This window comes from Pleurodeles waltl, chromosome 6 (genome assembly GCF_031143425.1).
Source record: "Pleurodeles waltl isolate 20211129_DDA chromosome 6, aPleWal1.hap1.20221129, whole genome shotgun sequence".
NCBI lineage: Eukaryota > Metazoa > Chordata > Amphibia > Caudata > Salamandridae > Pleurodeles > Pleurodeles waltl.
The window spans coordinates 945,419,168-945,447,044 of NC_090445.1; the positions used below are offsets into that span (position 1 = coordinate 945,419,168).

At 45.3% G+C, this 27,877-nt stretch overlaps 1 protein-coding gene across 2 annotated transcripts in view; it reads right to left on the reverse strand.

The window, feature by feature from the left end:
* The window catches only part of CFAP46 (cilia and flagella associated protein 46), a 1,580,346-nt gene that overhangs the window by 362,022 nt on the left and 1,190,447 nt on the right, over positions 1-27,877 (reverse strand). For both annotated transcript variants that reach the window (XM_069239769.1, XM_069239768.1), the window contains exon 54: positions 18,008-18,087. In XM_069239769.1, the coding sequence (XP_069095870.1) occupies positions 18,008-18,087 (80 nt within the window). The remainder of the gene's footprint in view (positions 1-18,007; positions 18,088-27,877) is intronic.

Below are 27,877 nucleotides of genomic sequence, written 5' to 3' on the forward strand. Positions count from 1 at the left end.
CAGTGCAAGGTCCCCAAGGGGAGCACAATTTGTGCTACATGCCTTAGGGACCTTCTTTTTTACCTCAGGCCCTAGGTAAAAGGGGTACCATTTACTAGGGACTTACAGAGAGTGCTAACGGTTGTGCTAATTGAGAGAAACAACTGTACTATTTTGAGGAAACAGATCTGGCACCAGGGACCCGGTTAGCAGGGACCCAGTGCACTTTGAGTCGAAATCACATCAGATATCAGGCAAAAAGTGGGGGGCTAAAACCATGCCAAAAAGGGTGGTTTCCTACAGCACTCACTGGTGTTAGGGAAGAACGACTCACAAAAGGCTTAAATACAAAGTTAGTGACTTGAGTTACAAGGGCAGGGCTTGTACCCATTACTGTCCCACCTCCTTATTAGCTATTCTGTATTGACTTTGTTTCGCCTTGGAAGGTTCAATGTAATTTTCTTGCTGGACTATTTTCACGCCATTGGAAGTAGAGCCCAAAATAATTTTCAGCCCTAGTGTACTGATTTCTAAATTGGAATCTTTTAAGATGGTAAAAAGAGACCACCCAACAAAACGGGGGGAGGATGGGCATTGACAAGAATGAGTGTTACAAACGTTAGGTAACTTGTTCTTCTGATGGATACTTCTAACCACAGGTTACCCCCCCCAGAACAGACACCAAAACGTTACGCCCCAAAGTTTGATGATATACGCAGTAGGCTCAGACTGGAAAATCTTACAGAACCAAATAGGTGAAATGCCTATTTTGTGTGACCTTGCAGTCAAGGCAGTAGTGCCTTGTGAATGTGTGCATCAACATCCATGATGCAGCCTGGCAGATGCCAAATACAAGCATGCCACAACGCAGTGGTGGCAGCCTTAGCCATGGTACAATGGGCTCTCAGACCTTCCAAAGGCTACTTTTCTGGCCAGTGTATAGCAGATCTTAACACAGAGGACTATCTACTTTGACAGAGTCCTCTTCTGCAATATCTTCCCCTTCTACACCCCACAAATCACCACAAAAAGCTGATCATCACCTGAAGGTCCTTGGTACAATCGATTCTTACAAACAGCTACTATTTTGCAACGCTGTCTTCTCAGTCAAATCAGGCAACAGAGTACTTCGGTGACAAGAGGGTAATGAAAACTTTATTTGAACTGCCTTTAAATAAGGTTCTGATAAGTGTCTGACTGTCTGAGTCAAAGCAGAGAAAAGTGTTGAAGAATTCCAAATGGTGCTTAACTGCTGAATGACAGTTATGCAGAAAACATTGAAGGGAGGAGTAGGTGTCATTTCAGGTTAGTGATGGTGGTGGCAGGGAGATACATTTTGGTCTAGTATGGAAAGGGGGTCAGACACTGAGTTAACTTTTATGACTTTCAAATAGCTTTCCAAGTTTATCATTGCTCAAGTTACATTCTTGTGCTTGAATCGGAGGGTCAGCGTTGAGCTGAAGTAAATAGTCTTGGTGCTAGTTGTTCTCTTTATGCAGGTCATTAAGTTGGGAAGCAAACTGGAGCAAGATACTCTTTACAATTATCTATGGAGCAAGAGGCATGATTTACTTCCTGCATAAAAAGATTGATTCTCTCCACAAGTTGCCCCAAGGTGGACTTGTGCACTCAAATGTGAATTAGGTTAGTCACAATGTAAGATGTAATTGATAGGCTATTCGGCATGTAAGAAAGGGCTGAACATGCCAAGCCAATTGGTATGCTAGGCATACCTTCCTTGAAGAGGGAGCTGGAGAAACCAAACTGGCTATATGTTGGATTAAGGCTAGTTTTGTTGAAGTTGGATGGGCGTGATGCGAAGAGCAGCTAATTATCATATGATACTAGTTAGCAATCAGGGTTTTAGAAATTCTTTCAGAATCTTGAGTTTGAAATGTTTTTGTTGCATATTTAGTGAGGCCAGATGGGCTGACAAATTAAAGGAGTCTTGATTTGGTGAGGTATTTGAAAAGTGAGGTAGGAACAGGGCAGATAATCATTGAATTAATGAACAAAGATGAGTAAATTGGTCTGTAGTCAGGATATGAAGAGTTGATTTATAGTTAGAGTGGGATAAGGGAATGTGATAATGAAGATTGGGATATTGGAGAGGATGAAGGGGTATATGGAGGACATTTGCAAATTCACTGTTCTTAGAGTTAAAATAAGGTCCACAGCAGGAAATACGTAACTATTGGGATACTCTATCAGGTCTAAGTGCAATTCCGTTGTGAAATCCCTATTTTAGTTTAAGTGGGGGTAGCCATGGCACCCAATGGCCTGGTAATCTTTACGCTGCTAAAAGTTTATTAGTTTATATTAGCCTCAGTGAGAAATTGGGTTGATGGTTGACCTTGGTGTGAGCCCTGGTCAAGAAACAGCCACAATCCCTTGCAGGGAACCACAAAAAGGCACTAAATTAATCAGCATTTGACCCTGGGTAGCTTGGCACAAACAGTAATAAGGCTTAACTTAGAGGGAATGTGTGAAGTACACAAACAATAATATAGTAAAAACACAACACAAGAAAAATCCCAGACCAACTTAGAAAATTAGAGTGCATTTTAAGAAATTGACACATAAAACAGCAAATATCCCATTGGAAGAAATAGAGTTATGAACTTTTAAAGTTTTTATTAAAAACTAGCACCTAAAAGATCAAAGCGCTTACCATCGACATCTAGTTGCGTAAGACTAGGTCAAAGTTAAAAAATATGGCCGACCACTATGGAGCATAGGTCGGATACAAGAAGAAGACTGGGTCCAGTCAGCACTTGCCTTCAGACCTAGAACACATTTTCAGAAAAAAAGTTCTTAGAAGGTAAAGTTCAGCGTGAAAAGGCTGCAGGTGGTGTCCGAAAAGGCATCATCATCATCAGGGAGCCTTGGGCTGAAGACACATGAAGATTTCCACATTTAGACTTAGGGGGTCATTACGGTCTCAGCGTGGAAACCTGCAGAGATCGGCGCTGGCGGTCAACAGAAGACCGCCAGCGCGCAGAATCCCCGGCTGGCCACATTACGAACATCCAGCTGGGCCAGCGGGTGGAAACAGGGTTTCCGCCAGCTGGCCCAGCTGAATGCAAGGCCTGAACATTGGCCCGTAAATCGGGCAGTGAAATGCGTGACGGGGCTGTGCATGGGGGCCCTGAGTCACTCATTCTACCAGCCTTTCTGTTGGAATCTGACTCATTATCCGACGGGCAGCGCTGCTTGCTGCACTGCCCAGTTGTATCAGAAACGCTGCCACCGCCAGGCTGCCCGGTGGCGGAAGCCTGGCGGTATTTCAAACATGGAAACATGGTGGTTCAGCCATGTTCATTATATGGCGGTCTGGACCGCTATGCCGTTGGTGGCAATTACCGCCATCGCTGGCATGGCGGTCCAGAACGCCATGTAAATAATGAGGGCCCTAGTCTCTTTTTTAGAAGAGGAAAATCTCCATTGGGATGAGGCAGAAGGCTGTAGTCAGAGATGGTTCCAGGTGGCTTGGATACCCCTTTGGCAAAGAGCTGTACGGCTCTGCCCCCCAAATTTTGCTAGCAGATGGCTATTCAGGCATACCTAATCCCTCTGTTGTGTGACTGTCTGGGAGGAACTCACAACGTCTGTCAGCTACACACAGACATGTGTCCTAGGAGGGGCAACAGGCACCAAATTGTCAACAGCAGGCAGATGACAACTTTCCAAAAGTGGCATTTTCAAAACTGTAATGTAAAATCCGATTTTATCAACAAGGAAGATTATTCATTACAATATCATAGGTACCAAACATGAATTGCTTACATGGTCCCAATACAAATTTAACAAACATTAAATGTAAAAAGGCAACCCAATGTTATCCTATACAACAGATAGGCATCACAGTCATGAAAAACAGATTTAGGATTTTTTCACTATCAGGACACTTAAAAGTACATGTCAAACCATTTATTACAATGCATCCTGCTCTATGGTCTACCTAGGGTCTACCTTAGTGGTGCCATATGCAATAAAAGGGGAGTTTAAGCTTAGCAAGAGAGTTTACAATTCCCAAGTTGACTGGCAGTTTAAAACTACATTCAGGCTTCAATGGAAGGCCCTGGACATGTTTTTAGGGGCTTCTTAACTGGGTTGCACAATAAGTGCTAGAGGCTCACTAGTCCCATTTAGTCTTCAGGATCTGGGTATATAGTATACCACCCTACAAGGGACTTATAAGTAAATTAAATGTGGCAATCAGTTGTAAGCCAATTTTACCAGGTTTAGGGGAGAGAGCACAAGCACTTTAGTACTGGTTAGTCGTGGTAAAGGCGCAGAGTTCTAAGGCCAACAAACACAAATTCAGCAAAAAAGTGGAGGATAAATGCACAAAGTTTGGGGGGACCCTACAGAGAGGGCCAGGTCCAACAGCCTCTTCTGTCTCAGGCGAGCAGACAAAAGCGCATAAAAGGCTCAGAGAGAACCGCCGAGTGGGGCTGAGAGGTGGGAGTGGGGGCAAAGGTTGCTAAGTGAGCCAACTTCAGTGAAGGTGATACAACCAAATGATGTTGAATAGAAAAGAGGACAGTAAAAAGAGCTTCGGGAGAACAGAAAGGTAATAAAGAAAAAAAGGAGAATAAAGAAAGAATGATAGTAGAAAAAAAGCTGGAAAGAAAGAATTGGAGAAGGAAGAAAGGGCCAACATATGGAAAGGAAGAAAATATAAAAGGACGGAAAAAAGAAAGGCAAGGGAAACGTGAAAGGAAGTAGAGTACAGTGAAAATAAAGGAAGGAAGGGTGGAAGGATGTAAGGATGGAATAATTAAAGGATGACATAATGGCAAAAACTGTGAAAGGATAGATGGATGGATTGGGGTAGATTGGTGGATGGGTGGATGGATTGGGGTAGCTGAGCAGACAGACAGAAGGGTGAATGGCTGAACGGATGAGGGTGTGAAAGAAGAACAAATTACCTACCTCTTTCTGGTAAATTCCTCATTTTGTTAAAGTCTCCCAAACTGTATCCAGAAAACCCAAATGCAGTGCTCCTGTATAGGTGCACAGTGTTACTCAGTCCTTTCCACTTCTGAAGTGACGATAGAAGCTGTAGTAAAGCATCAATCATGTGGCTCTAACACCGTTCCTTTCATGAATCCTTAAGTCCCTCAGATGTAGAGCCCGTCGGCAACTTGAACAAACAAGTGAACAGTATCCTAGATTCATATTTTTTAAGATGGAAGAGACCATAGCACAGAACAGGTGGATGGGAGGGTGGTGAGGAATCTGCAGTTAGACTGTCCACCAGAAATAGATGCTGATAGTAAGTAACTTGTTGTAATGATTGATACGTCTAACCACAAGTTCCTCACCAGGTGATTAGATACCAAAGCAGTACATTCCTAGGTGTTGGGTTGGTGGAAAGGCTTGGACTAAAAGTCCCTTAGAACAGAGCGAGCAAAATGTCCATCTCTACAGACCTGACAGTAATGTTTTCATGAATGTGTGCAGAGATCCCCATGTGTAATGTCATTTAACATGTCATGAGTGACCTAATATTTGAAGTCATAAGCAGTGCCTTGAAGGGGCATAAGATATACTTAGCTTACTGAAATGTAAGTGGAAATTGTCGACTTTATTTAGATTGTTAAACATTATGTTTTGTGCGGCTTTGCAACCTAACTATGCTGTCACTTTAATAATTTTTCTGTTAATTTCAGTTTTTTTGTTTGAAGTAAGATAAGATCTTATTTCCGAACTTAAATATAACATCTCTTTAACCTTTAATCATATTTTACATTTGTGATGTGCAACCTTTTCAGGTGGCCTAAATTTCTGAAAGTGGCGCACAGCCATATGCAGTGAAAGATTTGGAATGAAACCTGATCGTTGGCCAAACGCCATGCTCAATTCTGTGAAATCATTCAACATGACCAGATTTATATACCAGCTATGGCTAAGTTTAGACAAAATGAGATGCATACTTAAATTTTTAGGGGAGAGGGCTGTGCTTTTTTTCCAGACTTTTTTAAAATGTTTGTTTTATTTATGTTTTTTTTTTTACACTTTAGAACTATTTTTTGTTTTTTAATGCTACTTTTATTTTTGTTTTTTTCTGTAAAAATCTCTGTGATAATTGTTCAAGTAGCTCTTCGTTTGCTGTTGCAAAAGCTTGTTTGTTCGTCTCGCCCCAACTTGCGACTTGGTCGCTGTTAGAAATTGTGGGGGTTATTCTAACTTTGGAGGAGTGTTAATCCGTCCCAAAAGTGACGGTAAAGTGACTGATATGCCACCAGCCGTATTACGAGTTCCATAGGATATAATGGACTCGTAATACGGCTGGTGGTAAATCCGTCAATTTTCCGTCACTTTTGGGACGGATTAACACCTCCTCCAAAGTTAGAATAACCCCCTGTGTCTCTAGTTGACAGAAGTATGCACCATGTCAAAGTAGGTACCACAATCCTAGTCAGGGGGAGTCACAACACAACCTAAATTATCCTGTGCTGACCCTCCGGTAGCATGGCACAGAGCATGTAGGCTTACCTTAAAATGCAATGTGTAAAGAATAAGTTACTTACCTTCGGTAACTTATTCTTCTGATCGATACACCTACCTGTGGATTCCTCACCTAAAGAATAGAGTGCCAAAGCAGTACTAACTCCGGAGGTGGGTGCCATGAATGGTCAAACCAAGAAATCCTGCAGCACTGAGCGTGCAAAATGGGCATCCCTCCTAACCTCAGAATCCAAACAATAATGTTTGACAAAAGTATGGAGGGATGCCCAAGTTGCCGCCTTGCAGATGTCAACCACAGGAACACCCCTAGCTAAAGCCGAAGAAGCAGCCTTAGCTCTGGTGGAATGAGCACGAAGCCCCACAGGTGGTTCTTTCTTCGCTAAGGCATAACAAAGCTTGATATAGAGAATGACCCACCTGGATAGCGTTCTCTTGTGGACTGCTCTGCCTTTCCCCTTCCCCACGTATCCAACGAAGAGCTGATCGTCTTGCCTAAACTCCCTCGTTCTGTCGACAAAGAAGCTCAATGCTCTTCGTGGATCCAGTCGGTGGAGCCTCTCTTCCTCCTTAGATGGATGAGGCGGAGGGTAAAAGGAAGAGAGAGTAATAGACTGCCCCAAGTGAAAGGGTGTAACAACCTTCAGGAGGAAAGACGCCTTGGTCCTTAACACCACTTTGTCTCTAAAGAAGGAAAGGTATGGAGACTCTACACTAAGAGCCTGAAGCTCACTCACTCTTCTGGCCGATGTTAAGGCTACCAGAAATACAGTCTTAAAGACCAGCAAACGCAAAGAACAAGAGTGCATTGGCTCAAGTGGCGATCCCATTAGAAATGTTAATACCAAGTTAAGATCCCACTGTGGCATAACAAACGGAGTGGGTGGAAACCTATTAGTGAGACCCTTAAGGAACCTCAAAACAAGTGGAGATTTAAACAAGGAGGGTTGATCTGGGAGGCACAGAAAAGCGGACAGTGCTGATAAATAGCCCTTAACCGTGGCAACTGCACAACCCCTCTGTGCCAAGGAAAGAGCAAATAATAATTTGTCAGACAAACAAGTGAGCCTTTAAGGGATTAATTTGGTTCTCTCCACACCAACGTACAAATCTAGCCCACCTACTTGCATAGATCGATTTGGTGGAGTGTCGCCTGGCCGATAAAATAACATCCACCACTTCCGGCGGGAGAGAAAAAAGCACTCAGATTGCCCCGTTCAATCTCCAGGCATGAAGGTGCAGACTCTGGAGGTGGGGGTGTAGAATCTGCCCCTGCGACTGCGAGAGGAGGTCTACCCTGTAAGGTAGACTGAGCGGAGGGCACAGAGAGAGTTGGAGAAGGTCCGAATACCACACCCTTCTCAGCCAATCCGGGGCAATCAAGATGACCTGAGCCCCGTCTTGTCGGATCTTCCTCAGAACTCGAGGAATTAGGGGTATGGGAGGAAACGCGTAAAGCAACTGACCCTTCCAGGACATCTGAAACGCGTCCCACAAAGCTCCTTGCACCGGATACTGGAGGCTGCAAAACAAAGGGCACTGTGCGTTCTCCTGAGTAGCAAACAGATCTATCCTCGGACACTCGCACATCTGGAAGATGTAAAGAACCAGATCCGGATGAAGATGCCACTCGTGGTTGACCGAGATGCGTCGACTGAGAACATCCGCACATACATTCAGAACCCCAGCCAAATTACTTGCTACCAAGCAAATCTGGTGATCCTGAAGCCAGGACCAGAGTTGAAGAGCTTCTCTGCAGAGAAGATACCACCCAACTCCTCCCTGCTTGTTTATATACCACATCGCAGTAGTGTTGTCCGTCAAAATCTGGAATGACTGACCGCGAAGGGAAGGGAGAAAGGCCTTGAGTGCCAGACATACAGCATATAATTCCAACAGATTGATGTGAAACCTCTGTTCCACTGGAGACCAAAGGCCTTTGATCTCCAGGTCCCCCAGATAAGCTCTCCACCCTAGAGTGGAAGCATCTGTTACAACTGTGGCCACTGGCGGAGGCAGCGAGAACGGCCTTCCTTGCGACAGGTTGCCGACTGCAGCCCACCACTGAAGATCCACCGCAGTGTCTCTGGAGATCCTGGTCGAATCCCCGAGATCTCCTTTGTGCTGAAACCACTGCCTGCGGATGCACCACTGAAGAGCCCTCATGTGCCAGCGTGCATGAGTGACGAGCAGTATGCAAGAAGCAAAAAGACCGAGCAGACGTAGGACCTTGAGGACTGGAACTACAGCTCCATTTCAAAACATTGGAATCAACGCCTGAATGTCCTGAACCCGCTGGGGCGGAGGAAAGGCCCGATTCAATGTTGTGTCCAGTACTGCCCCTATGAACAGGAGGCGTTGAGAGGGCTCCAGGTGAGATTTGGGCACATTGATCAAAAAACCCAGGTCGAACAACAACTGAGTTGTTGACTGCAGGTGACGCCGCACGAGCCCGGGAGTCTTGGCTTTGATCAACCAATCGTCCAGATAGGGAAACACCATTTTCCCTCTTCTTCTGAGCTCTGCCGCAACCACCGCCATCACCTTTATGAAGACTCGAGGTGCTGAAGTAAGACCAAATGGGAGGACTGCAAACTGATAATGCTGTGACCCTACCACAAACCTGGAGATACTTCCAGTGCGATTTGAGGATCGGAATATGGAAATACGCATCCTGCAAATTGACAGACACCATCCAATCTCCTTTGTTCAACGCCAAAAGAACCTGTGATAGGGTCAGCATCTTGAACTTTTCCTGCTTGAGGAACCAATTCAAAATCCTCAGGTCCAAGATTGGTCTCAACCGACCATCTTTTTTGGGGATCAGAAAGGATCTTGAATAACAGCCCTGACCCCTCTCCTGCTCCGGAACCAACTCCACTGCGCCCTTTGACAATAGGGATAACACCTCCTGTTGCAGTAACAGAAGATGGTCTGCTGAACAGAAGGATGGGCGGGGAGGGAAGGGAGGAGGGAACTCCCAAAAGGGAAGAGCATACCCCTTCTTCACAATGTCGATGACCCAGGAGTCTGATGTTATAAACTCCCACATGGGAAGAAATTGGGCAAGTCTCCCACCCTACCGGAGACATGTGAACAGGGAGTGGTGGACTAAGGCTGCTTTCCTTGCTGCACCCCTCCTGAGGAAGAGGAAGAGGCAGAGTGCTGCTGGGTGGCTCCTCTCGTACGTACTCTACCCCTCCCCCTGAAGGATCTGTAAGGCAGGGATCCTGCAGATTGCTGTGGCGCCTGGAACCTGCCACGAAAGGAGGCGCCACGTCCAAAACCTTTAAACTTCCTATAGGATCTGAAGGTAGAGGAAGTGGCTGCCTGAAATCCCAACGACCTCGCTGTGGCTCTGCTCTCTTTGAAATGCTCAAAGGCAGAATCTGCTTTTGTCCCAAAGAGCTTTTCTCCGTCAAAAGGCAGGTCCAGGAGAGTAGCTTGCACATCCAAGGAGAAACCTGATGAACGCAGCCAAGCCTGACGCCTCAACACTATGGATGTACCCATAGCTCTTGCCACGGAGTCCGAGGTGTCCAACCCAGACTGAATCACCTGGGTCGCCGCCTGAGCGTCCGTTAATAGATGCAACACCTCTTGTGGCAATTCAGGATGACCCTTTGCCTCCTCCATAAGGGCATGAATGTAACGCCCCAAAATGCAAGTTGCATTGGTCGATTTCAAGGCCATGCTGCACAAAGAAAAGGCCTTCTTTTCTGCCTGGTCCATTTTCTTAGACTCCCTGTCCGCAGGGGTCCTGGGGAACGAACCAGGAGCTGACCGGGAGGAGCACAATGCCTGAACAACCAAACTCTCAGGAGTTGAATGTTTGGAGAGAAAGTCCGGGTCACCTGGAGCCGCACGATAGCGTCTCGCTACCGCCCTGTTGACAGCTGTAGAAGTCACTGGCTTCCTCCAAATATCTTTAATGGGGTCCAAGAGAGCCTCATTGAAGGGCAAGAGAGGCTCCGCCACTACCGAAGCTGGATGCAGCACCTCAGTCAGAAGGTTTCTTTTCATCTCTGCAGCAGGAAGAGGAAGATCCAAAAAGTCTGCAGCCTTCCTTATTACCGCATGAAAAGATGCAGCTTCTTCCGTATACTCCCCTGGGGAAGCTAAACCCCATTCAGGGGAAGTGTCAATGCCACTTGCTGTGTCCAAGCCTTGGAAATCACCTGAAGGCTCTAAGATCTCGCCTTCCTCCAAATGCTGTCTGCTGTATTCCTCTTCCTCCAGGAGGCGTAATGCTAATCTCCTGGATCGGAGCCTGGATTCGAGTCCCAGCACCGAAAAGGCATCAGCCGACGCCGAAGATCTTCGCCGGCGCCACTCTTCGGATCCATCCGACGCCGGACCCTCCGGCGCCACAGGCAACTTAACTGTAGACTGGATCCGTGGTGAATCCACCGGTGCCGGGGTAGCAGACATTGTAGGCGTCACAGGCCTCCTGTGCGACGACAAGGGCATTGGCGCCGAAGCGGCTCCAGAGGGCAGAAATGGCATAAAGGGTGTCGGCTTGTAAGGAGCCGGAGCACCCAGTTAAAAGCCAAAGGGCCTGACGGACCCGCATGTCCTTCACCAGGTGCCATGGTGGAAAAGATATTGAACATTGCATTAAAAACTGCAGCAGGATCCGTACCAGGCGCCGGGAAAGCAGGATAAGCTTGCAGAGCTGGCACCGGCATAGAGGCCGATGATGGACCAGGCATCTCCTGTTCCGGAGCAGCCGCCGAATCCTGTTGAGGCTCGACTTCAAACACCGACAAGGGTGAAGTCGGAGAAGCCGGAGTCGTTGGAGGCAGAGGAGTGATGGCCGGGCTAACCTCCCACGTCGGACAGCGCCGAGCTGACGGAGATCTGGATCTGGACCTGGACCGGCCCCTGCTCGATCGGCACCTAGAGTCGTGACGACGCCGAGAGTCCCCATGGCGACGATGAGTCTTCGAAGATTTCGAAGAAGACTCTCTACGATGACACCTTTCCTTCCTTTTCTTAGAACGGGCTAAGAATAATTTTGCCTCTCTCTCCTTAAGTGCCTTAGGGTTCATGCGTTGACACGAACCGCATGACTCAACCTCATGGTCGGAACTAAGGCACCATAAACAATTTTCATGGGGGTCAGTGACCGACATCCGACCCCCACACTGGTTACAAGGCTTAAAGCCAGATTTCCTTGGCTGCGAAACAGTAACACCGAAGTGCAACTGTAGCTCCCTTTTAGCCTAGAAGAAAAACCGTTACTCGAAGGCACGGAAAAAAAGGGAACTGAAGTCTGCACGTCGACGAGGGCTTCTTATTGCCTGGATGACGTCATACGGCATAGCGTGGAGTGTGGCAATTGTGACATCATCATCGACGTGCAGAGCTTGAAGAAAATTTCCGTTTAAGCTGGCGCGAGGGGGAGAATTCTTTAGGTGAGGAATCCACAGGTAGGTGTATCCATCAGAACTATTTGTGCAATAACTCATAAAGTAACACAGTGAAAACACCACAAAATGACTCTACTACAGGTTAGAAATATAGATTATGATTTTATAAATAACACAAGACCAAAATTACAAAAATCCAATACGTATATACTGAGATATGCAATTAAAGATTTAGGTGAAAATAGCGCATAGAATCACAAAGAGATAACTATGGTTAACTTGTCGCGCTAGACCGGGACAAAGACAAGAGTTCAGGCGGACCACAATGGAGCGGGTACCAGCTACAGGGACCCACTTGGGCCCGCTGAACATGGTACCTTAATTCATGGTGCGCAGTCAGCGTAGAATTGCACTGCGTGGCTTTAAGTCATCTGGTGTCGGTTCCGAAAGGCTGTGCGGCGAGGCTTTGTGGGGTTTGGCATCGCTTGCCGTTGATCCCGGGGAGCTGTGCAGTGAGGCTTTGTGGGGCTTGGCATTACTTTGCGTCGATCATGGGGAGCTTCAGGAGAAGCTTTGCACGGCTTGGCGCTGCTTCCGATGGGCTGGCAGCTTCGTGACAAGACTTTACATGGTTTGCGCTTCTCGGCGGTGAGGCTGGCAGCTGCACAACGAGGCTTTGCATTGTTTTGTAGCACTTTTGATGAACATCACGGAAGGTAGAATACTTGAGGTCCACTTCCAAGAGAGGGCAGATTTGCAGCTTACAGAGTCCAGGTTCAGATGGTTCAAGTCTTTGATGTCCTTTAGGCGTGGCAACAGAAGGAAAGCTAACAAACTCTTGGAGAACACTTGAGATGGGAAGGCAGAGTCCCTCCAGTAGAGTCAGGGAGCAGCAGGGCAACAAGCAGAAAAGCAGTACTTCCAGTAAAGCAGTCTAGATGAGTCCTTTAAGCAGCACCAGAGTACTTCTGACAGAGTCTAGTTGTAGGTCCAGAACTGAATGATTTTAGTGGGGTTGGAGACGCAGTACTTATAACCAAATGTGTCTCTGAAGTGGGAGAGACTTTAAAGAGTGGTACTGAAGTGCACCATGTAGGAAAATGCCTCTCATGGCATGGTTACCCCCTAACTTTTTGCCTTTTGTTGATGCTAGTTATGATTTAAAGTGTGCTGGGACCCTGCTAACCAGGCCCCAGCACCAGTGTTCTTTCCCCAAACTGTACCTTTGTCTCCACAATTTGCACAGCCCTGGCACACAGATAAGTCCCTTGTAAATGGTACCCCTAGTACTAAGGGCCCTGTGGCCAGGGAAGGTCTCTAAGGGCTGCAGCATGGATTATGCCACCCGAGGGACCCCTCACTCAGCACATGCACACTGCCTCACAGCGTGTGTGTGCTGGTGGGGAGAAAATTACTAAGTCGACGTGGCATTCCCCTCAGGGTGCCATGCCCACAACCCACTGTCTGTGGCATAGGTAAGTCACCCCTCTAGCAGGCCTCACAGCCCTAAGGCAGGGTGCACTAAGCCACAGGTGAGGACATGGTTGCATGAGCACTATGCCCCTACAGTGTCTAAGCCAAATCTTAAACATTGAAAGTGCAGGGTAGCCATAAACAGTATATGGTCTGGGAGTTTGTCAAACACAAATTTCACAGTTCCATAATGGCTACTCTGAATTCTGGGAAGTTTGGTATCAAACTTCTCAGCACAATAAATCCACACTGATGCCAGTGTCGGATTTACTGAAAAATGCACACAGAGGGCCTCCTAGAGATGCCCCCTGTATACCAGTCCAAAGGCTAGTTTTAGGCTGACCAGTTCCTGCCAGCCTGCCACATCCAGATGGGTTTCTGGCCACATGGGGTGAGTGTCTTTGTCACTCTGTGTCCAGGAACAAAGCCTGCACTGGGTGGAGTTTCTTCCCACCTCCCCATGCAGGAATTGTAACACCTAGCGGTGAGCCTCAAAGGCTCAAGCCTGCTGTTACAGTGCCCCAGGGCACTCCAGCTAGTGGAGATGCCCGCCCCTCTAAACTAAGCCCCTACTTTTGGAGGCAAGTCCGGAGGAGATAATGAGAAAAACAAGGAGTCACCCACCAGTCAGGGCAGCCCCTATGGTGTCCTGAGCTGAGGTGACCCTTTCCTTAAGAAATCCACCATCTTGTTTGGGAGGATTCCCCCAATAGGATTAGGGATGTGTCCCCCTCCCCACAGGGAGGAGACAGAGCGAGGGTGTAGCCACCCTCCAGGACAGTAGCCATTGGCTACTGCCCCCCAGACCTAAACACACCCCTAAATTGAGTATTAAGGGGCGACCCTGAACCCAGGAAATCAGATTCCTGCAACCTGAAGAAAGAATAAGGACTGCTGACCTTAAAGCCCCGCAGAGACGATGGAGACAACAACTGACTGGGCCCCAGCCCTACCGGCCTGTCTCCAGACTCAAAGAGCCTGCAGCGACGCATCTAGCAGGACCAGCGACCTCTGAGGACTCAGAGGACTGACCTGCACCTAAAGGACCAAGAACCTCCAGAGGACAGCGGCTCTGTCCAAAAACAGCAACCAAGAAACCAACTTTAAAGAGACTCTCGCCTTACTCCGGAAGCGAGTCGGAGGGACCAGCAGACCGCCTTCTTCCTAGCCCAGTCGGTGGCTGCCCTGAGAAGCCCCCCCTGTGCCCTACCTGCATTGCCAGAGTGACCCCTGGGTCCCTCCATTGCTTTCAAAGCAACCCCGACACCTATTTTGCAAACTGCACCCGGCCGCCCCTCTGCCGCTGAGGGTGTATTTTGTGTGCCCGTGTGTGTCCCTCCCCCCTAGTGCTCTACAAATCCCCCCTGGTCTGCTCCCTAAGGACGCAGATACTTACCTGCTAGCAGACTGGAACCAGAGCACCCCTGTTCTCCATAGGCACCTATGTTTTTTGGGCCCTACTTTGACCTCTGCACCTGACTGGCCCTGTGTTGCTGGAGCTGGGTGTTTGGGGTTGACTTGAACCCCCAACGGTGGACTGCCTATGCCCAGGAGACTGAACCTGTAAGTGTTTTACTTACCTGAGAAACTAACCAACACTTACCTCCCCCAGGAACTGTTGATTTTTGCAGAGTCCACTTTTAAAATAGCTTATTGACATTTTTGCCAAAACTGTGTACATTACTGTTTTAATTAAAAGTTCCATACTTACCTGTGTGAAGTGCCTTACAGTTTATGTACTTACCTAAATTCTGAATCTTGTAGTTCTAAAATAAATTATGAAAATAATATTTTTCTATATAAAAACCTATTGGCCTGGAGTTAAGTCTTTGAGTGTGTGTTCTCAGTTATTGCCTGTGTGTGTACAACAAATGCTTAACACTACCCTCTGATAAGCCTACTGCTCGACCACACTACCACAAAACAGAGCATTAGTATTATCTAATTTTGCCACTATCAACCTCTAAGGAGAACCCTTGGACTCTGTGCACACTATCTCTCACTTTGAGATAGTATATACAGAGCCAACTTCCTACACACCAGATCCCCTTTTAGCCCAGTCCTGCCTGCCAGGACATCTGTGGGGGGTTATCAGTCCATTCTGTGGGTCAGGCCACTACCCCTTTTAAGTGTAAGTGAGAGCCCCTCCACCCTTCCTGCATAGGAAGACCCATTAATATGCAGATGAATGCCCGGTGTTTATGAATGTCTAGATGGAAGGCACAAGGGGAGCTGTCATCCAGCACAAATCAGACGTGGATTGGAGACATGATGCAAGGCACATAGAGCTGTAACAGTAGAGGAAATGTCTACTTTTTAAAAGTTGCATTTCTAAAAAAGTAATGTAATGTAAACAACTTTACCATGAAGAAGGATTTCCCACAACCATTCCAAACATGACAATGCCACTCCTTTCAGAAAATAAATTACCATTTAAAAGTATATGAGGGAATTCACAGTGCTCGCGTTTGAGAGGAGCAGGCTTCACAATAGTGAAAAACGACCTTGGGAGTTTTTCACTACCAGGACATGTAAAACTTACAGGTACGTCCTGCCTTTTACTTATATAGCACAGGCTACCTAGGGCCTACTTTACAGGGACATATCTAATAAAAGGGGAGTCTAAGGCTTGGCAAGTAGTTTCAAATGCCAAATGGAAGTGGCAGTGAAGCTGCACACACAGGCTCTGCAATGGAAAGCCTGAGATATGGGTAAGGGGCGGCACAATCAGTGATGCAGACCCACTGGTAGCATTTAATTTACAGGCCCAGGGCCCATATAGTGCACTTTATGAGGGACTTATAGGTAAATTAATTATGACAGTTGGTTAGGAGCCAATGTTACCATGTTGAGGGAAGACAGGACAAGCACCTTAGCACTGGTTAGCAATGGTAAACTGTGCAGAGTCCTAAAACCAGCAAAAATAAGAACAAGCAAATGGAAGGAGACAGGGAGGCAAAAGGTTGGGGGAAGATCACCCTAAAGTTGTCAGGTCTAACAGCGGCATCTTTCGCAGAATGTAGCAAAATACTGCAAATAGTCATACTACTGTTTTTTCTGTTGCATGACATCGGTCAGAGTGGTTTCCATCTCTTCAAGTTCTGCAGCTGGATGACCCTTCTGGTTCTTAGCCTGGGCAAACTCTTTTAGAACAGTAGCTCGAAGATGTTGCATATCTCTGATACTCCCATTGAGTTCTGCCCGGACTGACTCCTGTGCAGCTTTTGATTGAAGATGGAACAGGTAACGCGTGGTGTATTAATTTGTTGCATTTTACACATAGCATGCCCAAGTGTTCACTGCAGTAAAAAAGACGCAGCCATGAAGACAAGGAAGCCTCCACGTTATTCTGTGCCCTTGCAGGATATAACGTCTCCTGGCTCCACTTTACAAGTAGCTGTCCGATCCAAGTAGGATACAGGTGTATCCTGGTTTCACCAACGTTGGCCTTAACTCTTTTGAGTGTCATCAAGTCATCAATGCAAGTAAGCCCACTTATAATGCAAAAAAACCCTCATGTTTTAGCTCACCAGGCTAGCTGCAAAAAGTGTTGGTTTTATTTTGTTTTACTCCAAGTTCAAATTCCTTTTCTATGGAGTTCTTCCCCCCAAAAATAAAGATTGTTAAAAATGTTCTTTGCAGCTTTTTGTTTGCCATATTGGAACATTTTTAGAACCTACTTTTATTTTGTTGTGTTTTGAATATAAATCTCAGTGATGCTCGCTCATGTGGCTCTTCATTGCCTACAAGCAGAAATGTCTGATTATCTCACTCAAAAACAACAACAAACATAAAACAATACAAAATAGAAAAAACGTTTGTTATTCGTCATGCCTCTTTTTTACTGGACAGAGCTACAGCACCCATGAAAGACTTGCTGCAGTGTTACAATTAATAGCAGACTATTCCATCTACTTGTATCACAATTAAACTACAGTTTCTACTTTTTCAGATGTACTAGTCATTATAAGTGGACGACTACTGTGCAAAGTATGTGTTAAATCCACATTGCAAGGCTAAATCTCACCATTTAGGTAGTTCTAGCAGCAGTCAACTTTTCGTACTCTTTGGAAGTGTGTTCCCAAAGTATTCACATAAATTCAGTTCGAATTATATTCTGAGATTTCTGTGCAGTTTCTAAAGGAAAATCTCATTCTTTAGTAGGTCTACATTAAGCCTTTGTTTCCCAGACCTTTCACGGGCATTACTTTACTATCCTAGGAAAGAGAACTAATTTTAATATTCAGGTCTGCTGACACACCAAGTGACAGCTGCCAGAATGTTAAAAACGTAAGCAGTCAGTAGATGGTAGACTTAAAATAAAGAAGAATTCCTTCCTTACTTTATCATCTCTTTTGAATTTGTTGGCTCAAGTCAAGAGCAAGGATCTATTTTTAACTTATGCGCATAACAATAATGGCTTTTGGACCAGGGAAACCTCAGCCAGTGTACATGGGTCATATAATTCTGGAATAAGAATCCCTTTCCAAAACACTGCTCAACATACACCTCAATCCTTTATGAAAATCAAACAGTCACCTTCCCACGGACTCTCCCCCACCTCTTTTAAATTTGATGACACTAGGGTTGGTACACAGCACATATAGGATTATTTCCTCTATTTTTTCAAATGGTATTTTTACACACATCCACAAGAGGGTTGAAAGCATACCAGATGCACTATAGATTAGTTCACAATTCGTGCTTACCAATTTAGCATTCTTTTTCTGTTCCAATTTTGGTTTTGATTCTTTGGCACTCTTAACATCTCTTTTTGCATCAGTGTCAGCTGCAAGGTGAAAGTAGAATGTGGGTTGGTGGATGTTTGTATGGGAAATGATAATCTGACTACTGCAGAATTATAATACAAGCACAATAAATCTGGTTTACTTAAATAGTCTAATAATTAAGCAACGGCGATAGGAATTACGCCATGCTGTTTTTCGGTAAGTTCATGATCATCAGACTTTTGAAAAATGCCGTTTCAGAACAGAACATCTGGAAATATGCAAAATATTTCAAATGAAGAGCAAGTACATTTCGTGACTGGTGTATCACTAGTTTGCCAATTTTAATGTTATCTGCCTCAGAAAGTTACTTACATGCAACAGTAGATCAGACTAATACAAAGGAAACTATGGACCATCCTTCATCTGAAGGTAACCCGTCAACTTGCAATGACGTCTGCGCAGGGGTTAATTACATACATTTTCTATTGCAACCATGGTACATACACCAGTGTAGGACCCTAGAACCCCTTCTGTTTAATACAGATTTTGCTGGTCTCTGGTCATGTGGAATTGGCCCAAGTTAGTTTAACTATATAACTACGGACCCAAATCAATTAAAAAAGGTAGTCAACAAATGAGTCAATCTTTATCTTCCAAAGATAAATCAGAAAATAACTGTCAAACAACTGACATTTGAAGCTGCGTATATGCTCCAGCCGTCCCCCTCCCAAAATACTCCTGTACTATACTTACTGTCAAAAAGCAGTCAATTTAGAGATAATGAAATAATTATAAGAGATCTCAGTTTAACATGGGACAAAAAGTTGGATGCTCAAAGGCTGCCTAACCTAAACGTGGAGGAGTTCTCCTACTTCTCAAATTTTCACAGATTCTACTTTAGAGTAGATGAGTTTCTTTTGATTGTGTAAGTAATGAGAGGGTATAAAATGGTGCCAAATGCCTGTGGTATTAGTTGTCTTAAAATCTCAGACTTTGGCAGTGGAAGCAGAGAAGTCTAATGGATATAATAACCTGAACACACTTGAGGGCACTGTTTAGATTATTTTGAAAATAATTATTATTGGCATATAGCCAAGACAAGGTCAAGGTATCACTTTAAGGCTAAGGGTTACGCAGCTGGTAATGTAAGCCAGAAAAGGCAACATCACAAAATAAAATGAAGGACGGAGTTTCGAAACTTTTTAAACACTTACCCCCCTCCAGTCACTCGTTGTCGTTATGTTGCTTGCCACGTCACCCCAGTTCAGACCCAGCCATATGCAAATCAGTCTCAGTATGGGAACAGTCCAGCCCAAACTGCCAAGCCAGGTCCTCCCTGGACAGGATTCAAGCATCCTAAGACTGGTTTCAGGGTATCACCTTTCATCAGCCAGGCTAGCTTGCATTCAGTGTCGCAGCAATCAAGGGACTCACGTCTGGGAATACCCTAGCCACTTTGGGTGCACAAGGCAATATCACAAAATAAAATGATGGACGGAGTATTAAAGCTTTTCAAACACTCACCCCCAGTCACGAAAGGCATACAACCACAATGATAGTAAAATATTATCCTGCTAGATAAACGTTATAATGTGAAAATATCCACAAAATAGCAACACACAGTAGTAAGACTATCAAGACTTAGAATGGGGCCAATTACACTTTTGCTTTCTTAAAGGAATTTCTGAAATTATATCAATGTTTATATTCCACATGAAGTTCAGATAATTTGAGGGGAAAAATAAGTAGTAAATTGTATTTAATGTGTCATTGTCAATCATATTTTACAAAGGTGCAAAATATATACACATAATGTTTCAAGATGACTCAGATCATTTAATTCATTAATATATAGAGGAATCTGTGTTAACAAAAAAAAAAAAAAAAAGAAGCAAAACATACACAAATAACATCTATTTCCCCCCAAAACATGCTATTCTGTTAAACCATTCATACACTACGTTGCGCCGTGTCAGGGAACTATGCAAACAGAATAAGTGAACATGATCCTCTGCTTCCGGGTATTCAAACCAAAATCTGTTGATTAGGTTCCCAAGGAAGACCTACTCAATCTGGTTAACTGCTTACTCTGCATACATGCTTATTTTGAATAGCAGAGCTGCCTCCTGGTCTGACAAATCTAGATTGATTAGAGTGATTATTTTAAGCATATACATTTCAGGCTGTGGCAGATTCTGCTTAAATAGAGTGAATTGTTGAAGGTGTAGCCTGTCATAAATGTTCCTCTAAGACATTTGAAACACCTTATAGTCTACATTACAAAAGAGATTGACCTATAGGAGGTATAGCGAGAATTTGTAGTTAAGAGAAAAATAATATACCAACAAAATATAATGAATTAGATGTAATAAAAACGTGGCCATCTCAAACATAATAACATTTTACAATTCTTAAGTTATAGAATCATGGCCCACATTTAAAGTTTTTAAAAAATACTGTGCAAATTTCCGAAATTGCAAGTTAAATTTGCAATTAATTTCTAAAGTGCTGGGGATGGGGATATAATTCTGCAAAAACTTAGCCTTTGCCAATTTATCAAGAAACTCAAAATCATCAGAGGCGCATTAATGAATATGACTTTGTGCCCTTTTTCATGAGTACATGCACCTCACATAATCCAAAAACTGATTTTAGTCTTTGCTAACGATACCTAACGATATCTAACATTTAGAAATATTTTTGCTGTCTGTATGTTTCCGTATCAAAAGAAAGAATCATTTCTGTACCTTTGCCTTATATAGAGTAAATTAAATGCAGTCTTTTTTAGTTGCCTGGATTAGTTAATCCCTTAGAGTATTCTCACTACTTCAAATGAGTACAGCATTGTATACCTTGGTTAGAGTTTTCTCCTCACCAGCCAAATATCTACAGCATGTTCGGAATGTAAAAAAATGATTTGTAACAATATATTTGCTTTTAAATAAGTCAATAGATCTGCTAGTGTGTGAAGCAGCTGTTTGAACTGTAATGAGGGGTATGGGCTCCATCAGTATTATCTGGCATTTAGTGTTTGAGGGGCGTGAAATTTATGTCAGTGCCGAACTGCTATTCTTTAACAGCATTATTGGTAGTACGAGATTATTGCCCTGTGAGAGGTGTGAGAGATTATGGAAGAGTGACTGCTACTGCCTGAGAGGTGTGAGTGTGTTTTCGTTAACATGCGACACAGTTTATGAGGGGGTGAGAGAGAGCATTGGGTACTACTTGCCTGTTAGTTGTTTGTCGGCCATGTTGCATTACTACTCTGAGGGCTGTCATTGCTGTCAAATGTGTTTGCTAGCCTGGGAGCGGTGTGAGATTAGTTCTGGGAGAATGTGATTGCTAATCTGTCACAGATGTGAAGTGGTGGGTTTATTGTGACATTTCTAAGGTATTAGGTGCAGTGCTTAATTTCGGTTTGTTGTTTCCGGTGGGGAGCACCGGCATATATATTTGAGGGCCGGCACATATTTTTCTACCTCAAGTATTTACTGCGAGCAAAAGGCATATATGGGAAATTCGGAGGAAGAGAAAAACGAAAAAGCGTCACAGTGGGAGAAAGCTGCAACAGAGAGCTAGAGGGGCAGGGGGGGGCTTTAAATGGCTGGAAGAGGCCCGAGATGGCTTCAGGATTATGCTGCTTCAATATTCTATGCTCGCAATTTTAATTACAGCAGCCGCGTGTTTAAGAGAAGGGCTTTGGACACCGGCACATTTTTATTTACAAATTAAGCACTAATTAGGTGTGTGAGCGCTGTCAGTAACGCATGAGTGCTCACTATGTCACCGACCTCCAAATGGGGAACAGACACCAGTCGTTTGGTGAGAAGACAATGGATACATGTCTAATACATCCAGGAAAGAGGAGCAGACAGCTCCATTTCACGATACGGTTGAAAAGTAGATCACTGGGCATTAAGAGCAACTATCAAAAGAATTAAGCAGTAATTCTTTTGACATCTCTTCTTGAAATATACCGGTCACACACTGTTTGATCAATTAATACCAAGAAAGTCACCTGGCTGACCTGAAAGTCTCTATTTCCCTTTTCATCATTAATTATTTTCTAAGAAATACTGGGAAACAGAGATTATTTCTGCTCTGCAGGCATGCACTCCTTGTTTAAGTAACATGCAGGGCACTAAGCGGGCCGGGTCCTGCTGTGCTGAACAGTGGCCGTTTAAAAAGAAAGCATCGAAACGGGTCCCTTTCGGGCTCTGTTTTCAAATCCTGGCCTTTAAGTGACATGCTCTGGCAATACAGACTGGTGAGGGCAGGCTTAATAAACATGGCTCTTGCATCCTTATGTGTGTCACATAGGTACTTCCGTCATGAATCTGGAACCTGAAAAGTAATCATAAGAGGAGGAATGTTGTTTTAAAGGTATCCTGGCCTACTGTGCCTCTTTTCTCTGCTGGAATCAAGCAGCATTTCTAGAATCACTTTGAAGGCTCTTGCAGGTGCCATGCGTGATTTTGTGTTGACACACCCACTCTTGTTATATGCCACGACCTTTGCTTTGCTGTTGGATGTGGTGGTGTTAGCCAAAAGGGAACCATCCCCTGATCAGACACTACATTAGAATAATGTAAGTCACAGGTGGATTTTGGCTGGAACTGACCTATTTATGTCATGCTTTTACAACCCTGCATTTCCCTTTTTGTCGCATTTTTCCACCCTCCTGCGCACCTGATATTGCTGGATCATAAATGCGGTTGTAGTTAAGCCTTAAGCTGATGTGCATCTGTGAATGCCTAACCAGACAAAAAAACAAGTTATTTATCTACGGTAACAAATTATCTGGTAGAGAAGACATATTCTAGTTGCAGATTCTTACCATAGAATTTCCCCAAGGTGTCAGTCTGGATCCAAAGATTTTTCTTTGAGCAATACCCCTAAGCGCCCTTAGGTGGTGTCGGTCGACACTGCGTCTGTCATTGGTGCTGTGGTGGCCAGATAGGATGTTGCAAGACGTATACAGGTGCCACCCCAGCAGGCGGACATCAGTTTCATGACTTTCCACACCAGAAGCACAGAGCTATGAAGAACACTGACTCTGTTGTGCCAGAACTAGGGGCCCAAAAGCGAAGGCCCTGTCCCTAAAAATCAGTTCGCAAAGCAGGGAGGATGGATGGTTTGGTAAGGAATCTGCAACTAGAATATGATTCTAACAGCTAATTCACTACCGAAGATAAGTAACTTGTTCATCTGATAGAGACTTCTAGTTGAAGATTCCTTACCATACAATAGATACTCAAGCAATACCATCCCCCGAGGTGGGAATGCAAACCAAGATCATACTAGGAAGTCCTGCAGGACTGAACAGGCAAAGTACCAGTCCCTTATGACCTGGCTGTCTGGGCAGTAATGTTTAGTAAACATATGCAAGGATGCCCACGTTGCTGCCTGGCAGATGTCCAGGACTGGAAGCCTGTGTGCTGATGCAGTGGTTGCAGCTGTTTCTCTGGTAGAATGAGCGTGCAAGCCCTCCTGGGTTGCTTTTTAGCCAATGCATAGCACATTTTAATGCAGAGGACCCCTCATCTACAGATGGTTCTCTGCGGCACTGCCCAACCTTTCCTCACACCCACATAACACACAAAGAGTTGATCATCCACCCAGAACTCTTTAGTTAGATCAAAATAGAACCCAAACAGTCTTTTTGGGTCCAGTCGGAGGAGTCACTCCTCTTCCTTAAAAGGATATGGGGGCCCATAAAAATAGGCAAGGTGATTGACTGGCCTACAGGAAAGAGTGTGACCACTTTAGGCAAAAAAGAAACCCTAGTACGAACCACCACCTTGTCGGGGTGGATGAAGATGAAAGGTGGCTTCGAAGAAAGACTGCAGCTCACTCACTTTGCGGGCAGAGGTGATAGCTACAAGGAAGACTGTGTTCAGAGTAAGTAGGCGAAGTGGGCAGTTGTGAAGTGGTTCAAATGGAGCGCTCATCAGATAGGTAAGAACTAAGTTCAAATCTCTTTGGGGCATTATGAACGGGGAAGGAGGAAGAGATAGGTATGACCCTTAAGAAATTGCCCAACAATGGGAGATTTAAACAAGGAAGGTTGGTCAGGCAATTGGAGGAAAGCCAAGATGGCAGACAAATAACCCTTGTGGGTGCCCAGAGCAGAGCCCTGCTGGGCAAAACAAAGAACAAACAAAATAACCTCAGAAAGAGGGGCAGGGAGGGGGTCAACAGACTTGTCTGTACACCATGCCACAAATTTGTTCTAACAACAGGCGTTTACCGTTTTGGTGGAGGGAGGCCTGGCTGCCAAGATAACATTGCAGATTGCAGGCGGAAGGTCAAAAGTTGTCAACTGCCGCCGCTCAATCTCCACACAAGAATGCAGAGACTGGACAGGTTCAAGTGGAGAACTGTCTGCTGCTGCTGCAACAGAAGATCCTTCCAAAGGGTCAGTCTGATTAGAGGATCGATGGGCATATTAGAGACCTCGGGATACCAGACTCTTCGTGCCTAGTCTGGAACCACAATAATGACTTGGGCCAAGTCGGTCTAGATCTTCATGAGAACTCTGTGCAGAAGTGGTACTAGCGGAAAGGTGTAAAGAAGGCTTGAGTTCCACTCAATATAAAAAGTGTCTCCGAGGGGGCGCCGCCCTGGAAACTTCAATGTCCAAACAGCTGACATTGTGCTTTCTCTGTGGAGGCTAAGTTCGTCCGCTCTGGCATTCAGAGCCCACCAGATGTTGAACCACAAGGGATATGCCCTGATGCTGCAGGCTTGTCCAGAGACGGAGAGCCTCCTCACAAAGGGTCCACAACCCCACCCCACTCTCTTGTTGCAGTACCACATGGCTGTGGTGTTGTCCGTGAACACCTGCACCACTTTCCCTTTGAGAGAAGGAAGGAATGCAGTCAATGCTAGTTTGATCATACTGAGCTCCGAACGGTTGATATGGAGCTCGGACTCCGGCAGAGACAAGACACCTCTGATTTCCGCCTCACACATGTGGCTGCCCCATCCAAGGAGTGACACATCTGTCACTACAGTCGCATCTGGTTGGGGGAAGGGAGAGGGATCTGCCTCTGACCAAATCACGGTTCAAAAGCCACCACTTTAGATCTTGCGCAGTCCCCTCCGAGATCTGGACCATGTCGGAGAGATTACCCTGATGATGTGCTCACTAGAACTTCAGGTCCCACTGCAGAGCCCACATATGCCCTTTGAAATGTGTCATCAGCAGGATGCAGGAGGCCATGAGGCCCAGCGGCCTCAGAGTCATTCTCAATAAAAACCAGGATAGTCTGAAACATCTGTATCATAGCCTGAATACCCTGGACTCACCGCTCAGGAGCATAGATCTGAAACTGCACTGTGTCTAGAACAGCTTTGATGAAAGGGAGACTCTGAGAGGGAGTCAGGTGTGACTTCAACACATTTATAGTGAACTCCAGCAAATGTAGGAGGTCGGCTATAGTCTGGAGGTGAGAGACGACGGCCTCGAGTAAGCCTGCCTTCAACAGCCAGTTGTCAAGTTAGGGGAAGGCTGAAACGTCTAACCTGCTCAAATGAGCTGTGACCACGTCATCACTTTGGTGAACAGCCAGGGGTGCTGTTAAGGCCAAACGGATGGACAGTAAATTGAAAATGTTCATGACCTACCATGAACCGCAAGTAGCGTTTGTGGGCTGGAACGACAGGAATATGGAAATAAACGTTCTGCAAGTCCTAAAGCTACCATCCAGTCTCCTGGATCCAGGGCAGATAGGACTTGAGTCAGCAGAAATAATAGCCATAACCTACTTCTGGCACAGGGACCCTCTCCATGGCTTTCTTGGCCAAGAGAGCCGTAAGCTCCTCGTGGAGAAGTGCCGGGTGATCCTCCGTCATCTGATCGTAGGATGGTGGCATGGATGGAGGGGTAGTCTCGAAGGGGAGAGAGTAGCCCCTTTGGACTATTTGCAAAACCTACCTGTCTGACCTGATGGTGTTCCAACGGGGTCGGTGATGGTGAATCCTGCAGCCGACTGGTCCCTAGTGGGGAAGCGCCAAACTAGGAAGGTTTGGAGGCTGCAGCTGAGAGGGGGAGTGGTGGACTGGCTAGACCACTGGCTTCCTGATCGACACAGAAGCTGGATCCATGTCCCCAGCCTTGCGGAGGCTGAATAACATATTCAAAGAAGACCGGGAGCGATGCGAAGCCGGCCGCTGGGCCGCAGACATCTTTAGGGACCGCTCCTTCAAGGTGCTGATCAGTCACCGACATCATGCGGTGACAGGAACTGCATGGCTTGAAGCCAGTCTTTCTTGACAACATCGTGACACACCAGAAGTAAAACAAACATTTTGAAAAAGTAAAAAGGCCAGTCTCAAAGTGACTGTAAGGGTAGCTTTCTCTGGATCTGCATGTAGGCTGGTGCTGAAAGAAAAGAAATGACACCAGCGCCCTGAGGTGGTGCCTATATATGACCTGCGAATCATATGGGGCGACTACGATGCCAACGATGGATGCGGAGTGGAACGATTCCACCTAATGCACGCCGGGGCACTGCATGAAGAAAAATCTCTGGATCTAGGGTGACACCTGGGGAAAATTCTAAGGTAAGGAATCTGCAACTAGAAGTCTCTATCAGATTTAACCATGATAAATCAAGTTATGCAGAGCATGAGCTGGGATTTAGGAAGTTTCACAGACTGTAATGTAATCTATGTGGCAATGGGGAGAGACTTGTCTGAGGGCATTCATTTTCAAATTGTCCTGTTTATTCATTGACTGGCACTGCCATTGCTCAAAAGCAGGCTGGTAAGCTTACGGTGAGTCAGGCGCCACCACCGCACACTTATCAAAGAGATGTAATCTTGCTTTAAACACACAGCACACTGATGCACACATGCTATTCATAGCAATTGCACATGATGTTAAGTAAATATCAGAATTCAAGGCATTACACAGCTGGCTAAGATTCCCCTGGGATCCCCCTTGCCTTGTGCATGCATGTCCGGGGACAATTTGTACTCTGAATCTTCTTCGGCAGGATCAGAATGTAAATGTAAACTGTGCAATTAGCATCATGTTTTAACATGGCAAACAGTCTTCAAAATAAAAAAAAATGTTTTTCTTTAACACATAGTAGTGGCTGTAAAGGCTGCCATACTGCAGCTGTTTAACCTCTGTAGTCTGTGCCATTCTTTGCCTCCACATCTGTCTGCTGCCGCCACCTGTCGAATAAAGGAGCCTAGCTTTCATTGGTGCAACAGGTGCAGTGGCACTGGGGCCCATAGGCCTGAGGGCCCACTGTACCTTGATTAATATTTTATTTCACAGTTCAAACAACAGCCCTGGTGGCTTATGTCCTTCCTTGCACTAGGGCCTATGATACACTGCCTACACCACTATTGTTTTAATTAAACATGTTAATTGGTGTCTCTTGCCTGGCTATACTGTGTACAGGTCTTGTAACTCTTTACTATTTTATTATCCTTTGCTGAATGCTGATTCATGAATTTCTCAAACACACGATTCCAGTTCTCATGATTTATGCCGCGCCCCTGATTGTGTTGACCATGCAGCCATATATTTAGCCCCTAGAGGATATAGTGAATTACATATTTTCAGGACCAGCAGACCTATTACAATAGTAAACTCCTTAGAACAAAAACTACTCCCAGCTGTAAAACAAAAGTTCCAGCTGTAAGAGAACTTAAAAAGGGACTAAATGGTGGGGGGGTTATTATTTTGGGGTCCCCACTAACCTAATGTGAGGACCCAGAGATGACCTAAACAGAAAGAATGCATTGTGCTGAATGTTTTGGTGGTGGCCCTACTGCCCTAAGACCACCACAGGCCGAGTTATGGGCAAAGATGTTGTGGGGAAAAAAATG